This window comes from Artibeus jamaicensis, unplaced genomic scaffold (genome assembly GCF_021234435.1).
Source record: "Artibeus jamaicensis isolate MK-2021 breed Jamaican fruit bat unplaced genomic scaffold, CSHL_Jam_final contig_685, whole genome shotgun sequence".
Classification (NCBI taxonomy): domain Eukaryota; kingdom Metazoa; phylum Chordata; class Mammalia; order Chiroptera; family Phyllostomidae; genus Artibeus; species Artibeus jamaicensis.
The window spans coordinates 14,860,307-14,875,867 of record NW_026521924.1 but is presented as its reverse complement, the minus strand read 5'-3'; the positions used below and the strand labels follow the sequence as shown (position 1 = coordinate 14,875,867).

At 53.1% G+C, this 15,561-nt stretch overlaps 1 protein-coding gene across 1 annotated transcript; it reads left to right on the top strand.

The window, feature by feature from the left end:
• The first annotated feature begins 5,894 nt into the window (after nucleotides 1-5,894).
• NRSN2 (neurensin 2) lies at nucleotides 5,895-12,617 on the top strand. The gene is made up of 3 exons (XM_037143287.2): nucleotides 5,895-5,965; nucleotides 8,561-8,755; nucleotides 10,536-12,617. Exons 2-3 carry the CDS (start codon nucleotides 8,570-8,572, stop codon nucleotides 10,959-10,961), a joined length of 612 nt encoding a protein of 203 aa, XP_036999182.1. The 5' UTR covers nucleotides 5,895-5,965; nucleotides 8,561-8,569; the 3' UTR covers nucleotides 10,962-12,617.
• The last annotated feature ends 2,944 nt before the right edge of the window (nucleotides 12,618-15,561 follow it).

Genomic DNA, 15,561 nt, shown 5'->3' with positions numbered 1-15,561 from the left:
AAAGGCTTATTTCTTTTTTTTTTTTTTTAATTATTTATTTATTTATCTTTAGAGGGGATGGGAAGGAGAGAGGGAGAGAAACATCAATGTACGGTTGCCTTTTGTGCGTCCCCTGCTGAGAACTGGCCTGCAGGGAACTGGTCTGCAACCCAGGCATGTGCCCTGACTGGGAATCGAACCGGGATTGTCTGGTTCACAGGCCCGTGCTCAATCCACTGAGCTACACCAGCCAGGGCGGCTTATTTCTTTTAAAAAATATTTTATTTATTTACTTTTAGAGAGAGGGGAAGGAACAAAAAAGAGAGGGAGAGAAACATCAATGTGTAGTTGTTTCTCATGCGCCCTGCACCAGGGACCTGGCCTGCAACCCAGGCATGTGCCCTGACTGGGAATTGAACCAGCGACCCTTTACTTCACAGGCCCATGCTCAATCCACTGAGCTACACCAGCCAGTGCAAGGCTTATTTCTTACTGAACCATATTCTGATGCTGTGACTCTCTGGAGCAGCTGTCCTCCCCTCACAGGCTCAGCAGTCCAGCCCACTTCCATTCACTGACACTACCGACTTCTGACACGACCGTGCCAACACGCAGTCTCCGCAACTGTCGTGGCAGGAAAGAAGGAAACTGGAGGGTCATGCACCAGCTCTGAAATGCCCTAGCTTTTCTAAAACATTGCCCCCAAATCATTTGACATTGCTTCTACAGAGTTGGGGAGTACATTTTTGCCCCTGAATCTGACCTCTGGGACCAACAGAATAGGGTAGAAGTGACACCGTGCCAGTCTGCAGATTCTGGCCATAAGAAGTTCACGGCTCTCATCTCCCCTTTCCTGGGATACTTGCCCTTGGGATCCAGCCAGTGGGCTATGAGGAAGCTCGAAAAACTGTGGAGTCCTGCCTGGAGGAGGCCCCTGGCCCTCAGCCCCAGCTGAGAGCACAGGGCAGAGACAGACAAGTGCAGAGGCTCCGAGACTTGAGGTAGGAGTTTGCCTGATGTGCTTGGCTCATTCCGGGAACATCAAGGAGGCCAGTGTGGCTGGAGAACAGTGAGTGAGGGAGCGAAAGAAGATGAGATAAGAAGGCAAGTAAGGTTCTGGAGGAGGTGCAATTATAGGCCATAGTTAGGACTACTTTGAGCTATCTGTTGTTGCAAAACCATCGCACAATTTTGTAGCTTAAAACAACATCATTTTATTATGTCTCAAGATTCGGTGGGTTTACGGAACCACTGGCCTGGTTCTTCTGCTCATGTGACGTCATCTGAGGGCTCAAGTGGGTAACAACATCCAAGATGACTCACTCACATGTCCGGTTCATTAGCCAGCGCTAGCCGTGGGCTGGAAGTTTGGCTGCGGCTGTCAACTGGAGCACCTTCATGTGGCTTGGGCCCCTTCAGGATGGGGACTGGGGTCCAAGAGGGAGCGACCCACAAATGAGGGTTCCAGGGCAGCGAAGAGGAAGCCAGTCCTCTTGAAAGGCTTGTCCAGAGCTGGCGCAGCATCATCACTGTCCATTGGTTAAAGCGGTTGTCGGCCAGGGCAGACTCTAGGGGAGGAGGAAAAATGCCACCTCTGGAAGGGCAGGGGGACCAAGACTCTGTGGCCATCTTTAATCCACCATGTCTTTTCCTTTTACCCTGAGTAAGTTGAGGTGTCATCAGAGGGTTCTGAGCAGGGGACAGAGCTTTAAAGGATCAATCATTGTGGCTGCAGTGTGGGGAAGAGGCCACTGAGGACAAGTGAAAGCACTGGGTGAGTGGGGAGGGATGGGGGTCTGAGATGGCGCCAGCAGGTCCAAAGTAGGGCCCTGACAGCGAGGCTTGTCCCGCTGACCCTGGACTGTCCAATACGGTGGCCACTGACTGCACTGGGATGAACTTAAAAAGTAATTAAAATTAAATACAATTTAGAATTCAGGTTCTTACTCATACTAGCCACTTTTGCAAAGGCGTTATAGCCCAACGTGGCCAGAGGCTTCCCTGGAGGCAGCACTGCTATAGAACATTCCCACCTTTGCAGAAACGTCTATTGGACGGCGCTGGCTTAGACCTTCTCATCTCTTTCAAGTTCTACATCTAAAACCTTGAACTTATAGCATCCCACACTCTGATCTCAGGCTCCCTCCCTTCCCATCCAGCTTTTTTTTTTTGGACTTCCTTGAGCTCCTCAGTCCAGAATCCCTGCATCTTCTCTAGATTCATCTGCTCCCCTCCTGGGCTGCCTTGGCGTCCTTCCCCACCGAGCAAGGATCCTCCCGAGGTTCACTGTGGGATCTGCTCTCTCCCCTGCTCTCTGCATCCCCATCACTCCCTCCTTCTGCCCCGGCCCCCTGCCCGGTCCAGGAGAACCTCACCCAACCCAGGAGCTGGGGTATCAGCTGCCTTCTTCACCCCTGTTTCTCCTGACACAGCCAAAGAAAGCGACAGCCACTCGGGCCACTGTCTCCACAGATCGTGGCCTCAGAGCCATTGGAGCCAGTTCGGAGCATGCCAGGTTGTGACCGAACGACCTCAGCCAAGTGAGGTACCCTCCCAAGACCCAGGGCTTATTATCTGTAAAGTTGGAATTATCACAGCTTCTGCCTCACAAGGTTATTGAGGAGATAAATCCTCCAGGCACAGAGTAAATGCTCAACCAGTTATATTTATCACTGTTATCATCATTATTACCTATTGTTCTGGATCTTCTCCACCTTTTCTAAGAAAGTGTGGTCAGATATACATAACATAAAACTTATCATTAGTGACATTTAGTATATTCACAATGTTGGCCAACTAACACTACTATGTAGTTCTAGAATATTCTTATCACCTTAAAAATCGATTCAGGCAGTACTTCCCATTCTCCCCTTCCCCCAGCTGCCAGGAAGCATTCACCTGTTTTCTGCCTCTACGGATTTTCTGACCGGATATTTCCTGTATATAATCACACCAAAATCACACCAAATGCGGCCTTTTGTGTCTGCTTCATCACCCTTCTCAGGCCTCCTGTTGAACTAAAACCTTTCTTTTTCTTTATAGATAATGGGTCTTGTTTCTCTCAAGAGCATTCAATTTATCCGGAGTCAAGTCACTCAACTTCCCACCTATAAACTAACGTAACATTATTAATGGTAACAACACATTCCAGGTACTTTGCTAAGTGTCTTTCACTCTTTCTAAGCTTCTGAGAGGCATTTCACTCTTTCTAAGCCTCTGAGAGGCAACCACTAATAGGATCTCTATTTCACAATCAGGGAAACTGAGGCTCGGAGCAGATACATCATGTAAGCAGCAGGTGGCAGAACCGAGATTCACACCTGAATCCGTCTGACTCCACAGTTCAGCTCGCAACCAGCACCCTCTGTCTTCTGCCAGTGGCCACTCTCTCTTCCCTCCCCAGGATTCAGCTAGTTTGATATGTAGCAAAGGACACTGGATTCTTCCTGCTCGGGCTCAAGCCTAGCCCCTCTTTCCGTGCCTCTAACCTCGCCCCTGCCCAAGTCCTCCAGAGCCTCATCCATCCCCTCTCTGATACCATCAGAACTGCTGCTGACTCAGATGGCAGTGTGCTGAAATCACCCAGTTGCTTCTTCATTCGCTTGTCCGATGACTGAACTAGGATGACTCGAAGGCCAAGTGCAGCTGAGACTGCGGTGCCTTCCTGTGGGCTCTCCACGTGGTATTGGCTTCCTCACACCCCAGCAGCCTCACAGTAGACAGGCTACTTGCATAAAGCCTCAGGTCTCCAAGAGCTAGAGCTTCCTGGGAAGTGCACCTCCTTCCGTGTCTTAGCCTCGGAAGTCAGGGTGTAGTGCCCACCATACTCTAGCAGTTGCGGCAGTCAGCAGCTCACTCAAGACACGCAGAGGGGGTCCCTCTAGAAGAGAAGTGCTAACGCGTTTGCAGCCATGCTTCACCTGATCCCAGGTTGTCTCCAGTTTGTTGCCATCTCCCTGGTTCATTTTAGCCCCTAACATCTCTTGAACCCATTTCTCTGCAAGCTCGCTGGGCAAGGCGTCATCATCTCTGGACGAGAGTCTCCTTGCAAATCTCTCTGTGGCCATTCTTGAGCTTTCTATCCTGTTCCCCTAAGGGATCAGCAGCCAGAGGGATCTTTTTATTGTTATTTTTCTTAAATCCTCGCCCAGGGATATAGTTTTACTGGTTTTTAGAGAGAGGGGAAGGAAAGGAGAGAGAAACATCGATTGGTTATCTCCCATACTTGCCCTGGCTGGGGATCAGCCCTGCAGCTATGTACCCTGACCAGGAATCGAACCCACAACCTTTTGGTGTACTGGACGATGCTCCAACGCACTGGGAAAACCAGTCAAGGCCAGAGGGACCTTTTGAGTGCAAATCAGTTCACATCCCTCTCCTCTTTACGACCTTCCCATGGAGCTCCACTTCTCTTGGGTTGAAGTCCAAACTCATTATGAGGCCCTGAAGGATCTCTTGCAGCCTGCCTCTCCACTCAAGGCTTATAGTTTGAGATCCATCTCTCTCTCTGTTAAATGAGTAAGTAGTACATATAAAGCACTTAGACAAGCACTTTGCACATAATGAACATCACATAGGGTGGAGCAAAAGTAGGTTTATGAAACACAGTTTATTCTTTTTTTTAAAAAAAGATTTTATTTATCTTTAGAGGGGAAGAGAAGGAGAGAGGGAGAGAGGGAGAGAAATATCAATGTGTGGTTGCCTCTCTTGTATCCCCTGCTGGGAACTGGCCCGCAACCCAGGCATGTGCCCTGACTGGGAATTGAGCCTTGCCCCTTTGGTTCGCAGGCCTGCACTCAATCCACTGAGCTACACCAGCCAGGGTGAAACACAGTTTATTCTTATATTATTATTTACTCATTGTAGTTTTCCATACAAACATTTGCAAATCTACTTTTGCCCCATTCTGTATAATTGATATTATTATTAATCTGTGTTCAGAAAGTATTTATTGAGCTGCCTACTCAATGCCAAGCCCTACGTGAGTCTCGCTATACCACAATGAACAAAAAAGATGTGCAGAGTTCATTCCTCCCCATGTCCCGGCCCCCAGCAGGAAGAGAGACAGAATGGATGCTCAAGACGTGAAGACATGTTTGTGCAGTGGCACCTGATGAAGCCCAGAGAGGTGCACTGACTTTCCCAAGGCCACACAGCAAATGTGGGAAAAAACCAAGGTTGTAGGCACCTGACAAGGACTCTCCAAGGAGAGGGGCCATAGGCACACATTTCCCAGGGCAGAACCAGGGGTAGGTTGGGAAAGCAACAAGGGAGCCTGTCTCATCTGCTCCTTCCTGGGCGAAGCAATCTTTTCCAACACCTCCACCCCAATCCCAACTCCCTTCTCTAGATAAGGGGGTGGGAGGGCTGATCCTTAGCAAGGGGTAGAGGCTCAAAGAGGAAAAAAGAATGGAGAGAGGATGGGGGGGATTCAATGAGAGGGTGGGGTCCTCAGTAAGAGATAAGGGGCCCCGGTAGGGACTCAGTGAGATAGGTGAGGTTTTGTGATGGGTGGGGGCTCAGAGAGAAGGGGTGAGGACGGAAGTCTGTGAAGAGGGTGGGGGCTCAGCGAGGAGATGAGCCTTTGAATACAGGGGTGAGGGCTCCATGAGGGGAATGAGAGACCTGGAGGGGGGCCTAAGGAGACAGTGAGGACATGAAGGCTCAGTGAGGGCATGAAGGCCCAGTGAGGGCCAGGGTCTTCAGTGAGAAGTGCTGCGAGAATCCGGTGAGGAGTTTGAGGGGACTGCATGAGGCGTGAGGTCCAGGGGGTGGGTGGGGTCTCTGCGGGGGGCCTGGACACTCAGAGAGAGAGAAAGGAACTCTGGAAGGGGACAGGGGCTCGCGCTCCTGCAGGGGTCCGCAATCTGCAGAGCTACTCCTTGGGGGGGCCCTTCCACTCCCGACTGCGGCGCAGGCGCGACCGAACCGGTTTTCGCTCTGCTCGCGCTCCTGCTCCGGCTCAGCCGAGACAGCAGGCAGAGAGGTGAGTTGAACCCCGCTTCACGCGCTGCCCGACCCCCACCCGGGCCCCCACCTCTGCCCGAATCCCCCCCCCCAGCCCAGGCTGCGTCCCGCCTCGGGCAGCACTGCAGCGCCCAAGCCTTGGGGTGCCTCGGGCTTTGGGAGGTGGGCTCTCGGTGAAGTAGCAAGGGGCAGCGATCGCACCAGCCGTCACCCCGAGACATCCCTGGGGTGATAGGCTGGGCGGAAGCTTCACAGGACAAGACCTGCGCTCACCTCTCTACTAAAAAGCCATTACCCCACCCACCCCAACTCAGTTTACCTCTAGGGGAAAGGACGCAGTTACTCTCGACCAGAGAACCGAGGTTGGGTCAGAAACATTGGTGCGGTGGGGGGCAGAGGAGTTGGCCTGATTCCTCCGGCCTGGCTCCCAGGAGGGCGCCCCTTCTCCCGGACCGGGCAACGCGAGGCGCTGGAGTGGGCGGGTCTGGGGCTCTGGGAAGAAGAACTGATTGAGGCGGCGCAGAGAGCCGCGATTCCATCCATCTCCTGGCCCTGGCGCCGGTCATCCTCCCCCGGGGGCCTACTCGGCCGCGGAGCCCCCTCTCGGAAGCTGGGCCCCCTCCTCTTCCCGCTCGCTTCCAGGCGAGCTCCTCCCCGCTCCGGCCTCAGGACACCTCCCCAGAGTTCCCGCGGCAAGCCGGGTCCCGGGTACCCGCGCTGGGTCTTCAGCTTCCTCTCCCTCCCTCCTCCGACCGCCAGACCGCCTCCGGGCAACAGGAGAAGGGGAGGGGGAGGGGCTGGGCCGAGGGTGGGGGGGAGGCAGCGTCAAGGTCACCTTCCCTCTTCCTTGCCAGCAGGATTGAGCGATTATGTATATTTGGGGAAGGACAGTGAGTTGCAGGGGAGGAGCTAACCTAGGCCAGCCATCCCTGAACCCTTTCCCTGCCGTCTCCCTTAGGGCCTTTAATTAATGGTGGCTGCCCTATCTCCGACGGTTCGGCCCCATTCATTCTCCCACCCGGGCTCCTCTGCTCTAAAGCCCGGGGCGGTCCCAGCACTGGCCACGCCTCCTCAGAGCTCCGCCCCACCCGCCCTCTCCAACCCTCTCCATCCCCCTTGTCCTTTTTCTCCGCCTTCGCTTTTAGTCTCTGCCTTTTCCCTGTCAATTTTCTCTTTCTTCCTTTTTCTCCTCTTTTTCTACTAAATTGCAGGCGAGGCCTGTGCAGAGCTGTGATTTATAGGCAGGTGTTACCTATGACACAGCTGTGACACGTGTGGTCTCAGGGCGGGGGGCGGGCGCCCAGAATCACCCCAATGAACACTGGCTGTGTGTGCGCCTGCGTGTGTCTGTGTGCATCTGTCTGTTTATGTGTGTTTGTGTTTGCTTCTCTGTGCCGTGTGTGTTTATCTGCATGTGTCTCTGCGTGGTATATGTGTGACTGTCTGGTAAGTCTCTTCGGGGTGTTTGTGTGTCTGTGTTGGTGTGGATCGCAGTGGTGCGTGTGTACCTGTGTCCATCTGTGTACGTTTCTGTTTGGGGGGGGGTTGCTGGTGAGTCTCTCTCTGCAGGGTTTTGAGGGCCGGATCTGATTGGAAGTGAGAGGGGGGCTGGAAATTCATCTTCCCCTTCAGTGTAGAGTCGTTGCTTTATTTTGTCTGAGGGTCGTCACTGAGGTGGGAAGGGGCAGGAGCCTAGTCCTTTCCCAGCACCACCCCACTCCCCGGCTCTGATGCTAGTCCTACCTGAGTGTGGATGTGCAAGTACCTTTCATTCCTGAGACTTGTGGTTCCCTGTGTGAGAAGAGGGGAATCTTAGCTAGGCTTCTCTAGAAATCTAATGCTCTTGACCTCAAGGGCCCCTAATCCCAAGGGCTCCTGACTTTCACTTCCCGTGGAGTCAAGATTCCCTGGGACTTGGAGGTTGTCACCTTTTGAGTGGCAGCCCTGGGGAAAGACCCTTTCAGGCCTGGCAGCTTGGGGAGCTCCGCCTGACTGGACAAGCATCAGCCAGGACAGCTACCCCCAGGAATGTGCTGAAGGGGAGGGAGATCTTCAGGAATGAGGATGAGGGCCTCTCACCCCAGACAGGACTCCAAAAGTACAGGGCGAAAATAACAATGATGAAATTACAGTTATGATAACCATCACAACAGCTACCACTTCTTCTGGGGCTGGAAGACACAATAACTGTACAAAGCAAGGTGTGATCATTAGCCCTGATTTACAGATGAGGAAACTGAGGCTAAAGGAGGTGAAAGCACTTGTCTAAGGCCACATGGTCAGGAAGTAATGGGTCTGGGATTCCAGTCCAGACAGCAAGGCTCCAGAATCCACTGTCCCAGCCACTGAGTGGCCTCCAGAGCAAACACACACCTCTACTGACATCTATGATAGCTAGGTACTGGGCTACGCACTTCAGTGCACTGGCTCATTCACAGTAGACCAGGGAAAGCCAGGCCGGGATTCCAGAAGGCCAGGCTGTGGGGCTCTGAGTGTGGGGTGTCTGAAGCAGGGGACGTGGGTGGCACATGAAGATTTAGGAGCCTGGAAGGGTCTCCATGGGCAGCTCTCACTGACCCTTCCCTCTGTTGGCTGAACCCTGCCTGCCCCGCAGGAATCCAAGATGCCAAGCTATGACCGTTCCTGTGGATGTAGCCGGGGCCCCAACGTGGAAGATGGCAAGTGGTATGGGGTCCGTTCCTATCTGCACCTCTTCTATGAGGACTGTGCAGGTACCGCCCTCAGCGATGACCCCGAGGGGCCTCCTGTTCTGTGTCCCCGTCGACCCTGGCCCTCACTGTGCTGGAAGGTAAGCCCAGAGGAGGAGGGACTCTGATGATTTCCTGTGGCTTCAAGGAAGAGGAGGACTCAGTGGAGAGGAAGAAAAGGGACAGTGCAGGAGTTAGGAGTCTTGCACATTCAAGCAATAGAAAACCCAACTCAGGTTTACACAATGAAGGGAAAATATCGCTTATTTTACAGAAGAGGCCGGAGGTTGTGTGCTTTCAGGCAAGGTTTGATCCAGCAGTTCAAACCCTCACACTGAGGACTAGAGATTTCTTAGTCTTCAGGCTTCCCATGGGCTCCCTCCCTGCAGCCCCTGTTAGCTTCGGGTTCTTCCCACATGTTCCCCAGCTGGCCGCTGCTATGCTGACTCTCAGTCTTCCACTCCACACCATCCAAGGGAAACCCCGCAGTATTTCCTTCAGAAAAGAAACAATGCTTTTTATTTCTGGAAGTCCTGGCAAGTGTTGCATTGGCTCTGATTGGCTCAATTGCCCAGCCCTGAAGTAATAACTGTGGCCAGGGGGATGGTTTATGCTGACTGGCAGGGATGGGCGTTCCTCCCACTTAAATATTACTGTGCTTTCCGATGACTTACTGGGGTACTTCTGTCAGGGCAGTGGAAGACGTGAGAGAAACAATGTTCACATCAGCCTGGGAGAGTGGCCAGCCAGGGTGCACCATGTGGGCAGAGGTGTGGAGGTGGCAGCGAGCCCAGTCCCTGCAGCGGGCACGGCTCTTTGATAAACTGTGCAGGGTGAGCTCGCAACCTCAGCAGGTGTGCAGAGGATGCCGGGAGCAGAAATGATCTCAGTGCTCCCTGGGGTGGTCAGGGAAGACTTCCAGGACAAGGTCAATGAGTATTTGACTTTTATTTTATTTTATTTATTTATTTTTAGAGAGAGGGGAAGGGAGGGAGAGAGGAAAAGAAACATCAGTGTGTGGCTGCCTCTCCCGTGCCCCCGACTGGGGACCTGGCCCGCAACTCAGGTATATGTCCCGACTAGGAATCGAAACTTCGACCCTTTGGTTCATGGCCTGTGCTCAATCCACTGAGGCACACCAGCCAGGGTGTATTTGATGTTTTTAAAGTGTCTTCCAGCCAGGCCATGTGCTAGGCTCTTTGGGACACAGAATTGAAGACGTGGTTCCTGTCCTCCAGAAGCTCCTACCTGTGGTTCATTTAATTATTCTGCAAGCACCCCTGGGGCTACCATGCTGTCGTAGTTCAGGGCTAGGCATGGAACACACCTAGTGAGCCAAAATGGACACAGTCTCTGCTCTCACGGCTCTCTCTGCTCTCAGTCCGGTGGGACATCACTTACACAGTAACCAAACTCACACCCTAGTATACACCAGGGTGAGTGCACTGGAGAATGAATGGGCACAGAGTCTGCATAGAGCGTAAGTGACACTCGGTTCAGGGGTGTCCTGGAAGGCTTCCCTAAGGAGGTGAGGTTTAAGGTGCAATCTCAGGGATGCGTAGGAGTTAACCACACAGAGATATAGAGGGTAGATGGCACAAAGGGACAAGACAGGATTCAAGTAATGATGGGGGGTTCAAGATTGGCAAGAGAAATCCCCTGCCAGGTGGGAGCTGGGAAGGAAATTAAACAAGAGGCCCCAAGATTCCAAGCAGAATCAGTGTGTGTCCCATGTCAGTTAGACCCTAGCGGGTGTGTTCTGTGGCTCACATCTCTTAAGGTAGACTAAGGGGTCACCTTTAAGTCCAGTTGGGACCCAAGATGATCCCTTGGCCAAGGGGTTGACCCTGATTGCTTCCCAATCTGCCCACCTCTCTCCAGATCAGCTTGTCCTCGGGGACCCTGCTTCTGCTACTGGGTGTGGCAGCCCTGACCACAGGCTATGCGGTGCCCCCGAAGCTGGAGGGCATTGGAGAGGGCGAGTTCCTGGTGCTGGATCAGCGCGCAGCCGACTACAACCAGGCCCTAGGCACGTGCCGCCTGGCAGGCACAGCGCTCTGCGTGGCAGCCGGTGTCCTGCTGGCCATCTGCCTGTTCTGGGCAATGACCGGCTGGCTGAGCCAGGACAGCAAGGCAGAACCCTTGGACACGGAAGCTGACAGCCACGTGGAGGTCTTCGGGGACGAGTCGGAGCAGCAGCTGTCTCCCATCTTCTGCGAGGCCAGTGGCCAGGCTTGGTTCTCGCCGCCCGCCAGCCCCTTTGGGAAATCCTCTGTGCAGACCATCCAGCCCAAGTGGGACTCCTGAGCTGCCCACATGGCCAAAGGAGGCACCCAGCCCAGGGTCTGGGCCCTTCCTCCTCCTGCCGCACCCAGCCCTCCCATTGTCTCCTTGACTTCTCCCTGTCAGCCGGGACCCTCCTTTTTATGCTGCCAGAAGGCTCAACTCCAGGTCGGAAAGCCTGGAGCTCGTATCCTCATACCCATTCCCAGGGGATGGGGCCCCAACCCGTCCCAGATGCCAATCTTTCCCAAGTCCACTCAAAACTTCCCAGCCACCCCTCCTTCCCCAGGCCCTTCAGAGGCAGGAAGCATCTCCCCCAACCTGTCCTTACTCTTCTCTCTCTGGGACCTTGGCCAACCCCCTACCCTTTCAACCCATGTTCCTGCCTCTGTATTATAAGGGGTTTGGACCAGATCCTTGAGTTCCATGACTTTCCTATTCTCCCTTGATGTAAGTGTTTCCCCCTACAGGCAAAAATGGGTGGGGGTGGGGTGGCAGGGTCATTCTCCTCCCTTGACCCCCGCCCTCTGTCAGCTGCACCAGGATGCCTCAGGACGGGTCAAAGATGCTCATTGGACTTCCTGTCCAGGGTGGCGCACAACCATTTAGCCCCCAGAGTGTGTTTTCTTCATGCACTTTGGCATTCGAGCCCCTCCGTCCATCCCATCCTGGGCTGTTCCTAGCCCCAGTGCACAGACGAGGCAGCTGGGTGAGGCTGGCGGTCTGCTGACTCCTCCCAGGCCAGCTCTTTTAAAAATATATATTTTTTAAAACATTTTACTTATTTATTTTTTTGAATTTATTTTTAGACAGAGGGGAAGGGGAAGAGAAAGAGAAGGAGAGAAATGTCAGTGTGTGGTTGCCTCTCACACGCTCTTCACCGGGGACCTGGCCCACCACCCAGGCATGTGCCCCCATCGGGAATCAACCCAGCAACCCTTTGGTTCACAGGCCCATGCTCAATCCACTGAGCTACACCAGCCAGGGCTTTTAAAAATATTTTTAAATTTTCATTATTGATTTGAGAGAGAGAGAGCGGAAAGGAAAGAGAGTCATTGATTTGCTGTTCTACCTATTTATGCACTCATCGGTTGATTCTTGTGTGTGCCCTGGTCAGAGACGGAACCCGTAACTGTGGCGTATTGGGACGAGGCTGTTAGGGTCCAACCAACTGAGCTGCCCTCGCAGGGCTGGGCCAGCTCTTGTTCCACAGCTGAGGCAGGGCCCTGCACCTTCTTGGCTTTCATGGGACTCGCAGGGGCTGGGGCCAGGCTTGGCCCAGGGAGACTAGCTGGAAGCCTGATGATCCAAGTGGCTCAGAAAATACCTTGAACGTGTACTTAAATGGTCTGTAAGAGCTAGGAGCAGCAGACCTAGGATGGCTTTGTCTCTCCAAGCCCCCACCCAGAAACGCTCACTCACAGGTGACGCATCGGCTTCATTCTCTAACACTAGGGGGCGCTCCAAGATAGCGGAAAAGAGCCATCTATGCCGCACCCCTATTCCCGGGCTCTGTGTCGTCCCCAGCCTTGAGGGGTCCCTTTGGGTGGGGTGGGAGTCCCTCAGTTCTCTCCTACCAGGCAGGCCCTACTGCCCTTATGCCCCAGGCCACCTCTCCATTCTGCACCTCTTCCATCCCACCTACCCATTCAATAAACAGCTGGGGTGGGTACTGACTTGGCTTCTTTTCTTCCTGACCGCTGGGGCTTGGGGAGGGAGGAAGGAGGCTGCCACCCGTGCTGGGCACTTAAATCCATTGTTTCTCATTTGCTCCTCACGAGGAAGGAAATTATTATCTTCGTTTTACAGATGAAGTAACTAATGGTCAGAGAAGTGAAACCACTTGCCTAGGCTTCCAGAGGGTAGATTTAAATGCCTGCCTGTTGGGAAAGAGATTTCTCTGCCATCTTGAGGACCTACTGCCCCACCAGCCCCGAGAGAGAGAGAGAGAGAGAGAGAGAGAGAGAGAGAGAGAGAGAGGGCAAGGATGGTTTATTTTGGGGCGGGAGCTGGAGCCAAAAGTGGGATCTTCAGAGTCAAGAAGAACAGCTCACCCCTGTTGGCGCTTGCCCCGGCCCAGGCTCTGTTCTCAGTGTTTTATAGATCCCACCATGTGCTGCCCACACCTTAGAGAATGGCAGTGCCGGCCTCCTGGTTACCCCCCTGGCAAAACCACGGAGTCATGTTTGCCTCCTCTCTTTCCTCACCGCCTGAATCCAATCCACTGGCAAATCCTGTTAACTCAACCTTGGAAATTCGTCCTGTACCCAACCACTGCTCACCACACACACAGGTAGCCACCAGGCCTGAGCCACGGCCAGCCCTCATCTGGACTATTGCATCAGCTCCTTCCCGGTCTCCCTGCTTCGGGCCTCTCCTTCCCCCAAGTCCAGTCTGGACAGAGCAGCCAGATAAACCCTGTTCTATAAGTTAGGCCACACCCTCCTCTGCTCTGCACCAGCTCAGGGCCCCCACCTCACTCATCTTAACAGCCCAAATCTCCCAGACTTTGAGCCTCCGGGACTGTGAGAGAATACATGTTTGTTTTGTTTTAAGTCACGTGGTATGGGGTGCTCGGTACAGCAGCCTTAGCGAGCAGGCTGTGAACTGGTGGGTCTGCAAGGGAGGCGGTGTGGCGACGTCAAAATGGGAAACAAGCACGCCCTTTGGTCCCTCCCTCCTGTGGGTAAATCTGTAGGTTCCCTGATACATGCTGGAACTTGGGACACAGCAGCACTGTTCGTGACAGAAAACACCTGGGAACACCTAAATGTTCATTGATAGGGACTAGGCAGTAAATCATGGCAGTTGCACAGGGGAGCACTATGTCAAAGGATGAAAAAGCTCCTTGTGTGCTGATCTCCACCGGTCTCCAAGTTACACTGTCAGGTGAAAAGGTGCAAGGTGCAGAACACTATGAACAGTTAAACCGTCTGTCCAGGAAGATGTATGGGTTTCCCTGGTGCGTGTGTACAGTCTCTATTGCCTTTGGTTGTCTTTGGGGAGGGGACCAGGGTCAGGGTGGCTGGGGACAGGGGTGGGGGAGAGGCCTGCACTCATTTTGAATTTTGAACCATGTGGGGGTATTTTGTCTAAAAACATAATTAACTTTTTAAATTTTTATTTCATTTTCACTGTTGTTCAAGTATAGTTTTCTGTCTTTTACGCCCATCCCATCCCCCCAGCCCTCATAATTAACTTTTTAAAAATAATGTAATTGACTAAACACATTTAGTAAGTCGGGGAGAAGGGACTTCCCTTACAGAAGGATTTCCATCAATAGACACAGAAGGATTGAGAGAAATAGAAAAATGCCCAGCGTACCACAGTAGTGATTGTTGCAGGCAAAATCCACCTGCAAATGCTAAATGGCATGGGCGAAACTTGCAGGTGAAAGAGGGTATCTGCATAATCTCCCCTCCAAATACTCATTAATTAATATCTGTGGTGACTTGAACCTGCGTCCACAAGTTCTTTGATGCTCTGCCCTGCAGATGATGAGGCTTGGTTCCCGTCTCCTTGAGTGTGAGCTGTGCTCAGCAACTTACTCCCAAAAAACAGAAGGTGGAAGGGGAAAGAGACCCACAGTGGAGACATCTGCCAGGCACTACCTGAACCAATGGCGAAAATCGGGCTGATACCGCGGAACCCTGAATGATGTGAGACCTGTACTTCACTTGTGTGGTTCTCTCCCTGCCAAATCCATGCTTCGGCCCAGCCATGAGAAGACCCAAATTAAAGAATGCTACAAAACCCCACCAACACTCTCTATAAATGTCAAGGTCACAAAAGACAAAGAAAGGCCGAGAAACTCACCGACTAAAGGAGAGCATCCAGGAGGGCATCTAGGAACTGTCTGGACTCTTTGCAACTCTTCTGTAAATCTAAAATGATTTCCAAGAGAAAGCCAAAGCAATAATAAAGTTGTTCTGGCCAAGATGGAGTAACCGGAATCAGTTTCACGTTCCCACCGGAAACAACCAAAGAATGAACCAGGAAGTAAACGAAAGAGAGGAGCCCTGCAATCAGCACGGGAGACCTCCCTGAGTTTCCAGCCTGCGGCATGGATTTCAATACTTCTCAATACACGATGAAACTGTAGACAAAATCAGTACGGGTGGGGAAGGTCTGACCAGCACTATCACCCATCTTGGCCTAATGCCACCCAACAAGCACAGAATACACCAGGCCTTGGGCTTCGGTGGCTTCTGGAGACCCAAGGGGCACGTGGGAGGACTAAACAGACACAGAGCCCAGACCTGCCCCTGGGCACCCTCTGGGGCAGCTCAGCAGATTGACAGCTTCACCTACCTCAGTGGGGAGGTCTCTTCCCTCTATCCTGCAGTCCCTCCCCTCTCCAAGGTGGGGAGACCTGGGAGAAGAAGGAGAAGGAGAGGGGTGTCCACCTTTGCTCCACTTCTGCCAGGGCCTGAACGCCCTCCCCCACACCACCCAGAGGCTGCCCCTCCTTCCCGCTGAGTCATGCACTTCCTCCCTCACCCCGGCTGACCACGAGACCAGCCTCAGAGAAGCTCCTCCACCTCACCCCCAACTGGGCCAAAGAAGGGTGACCTGGTGCCATTGCCTGGCCTCTGGGGACACTGTGTCCAGGCTGGGAGCTGAG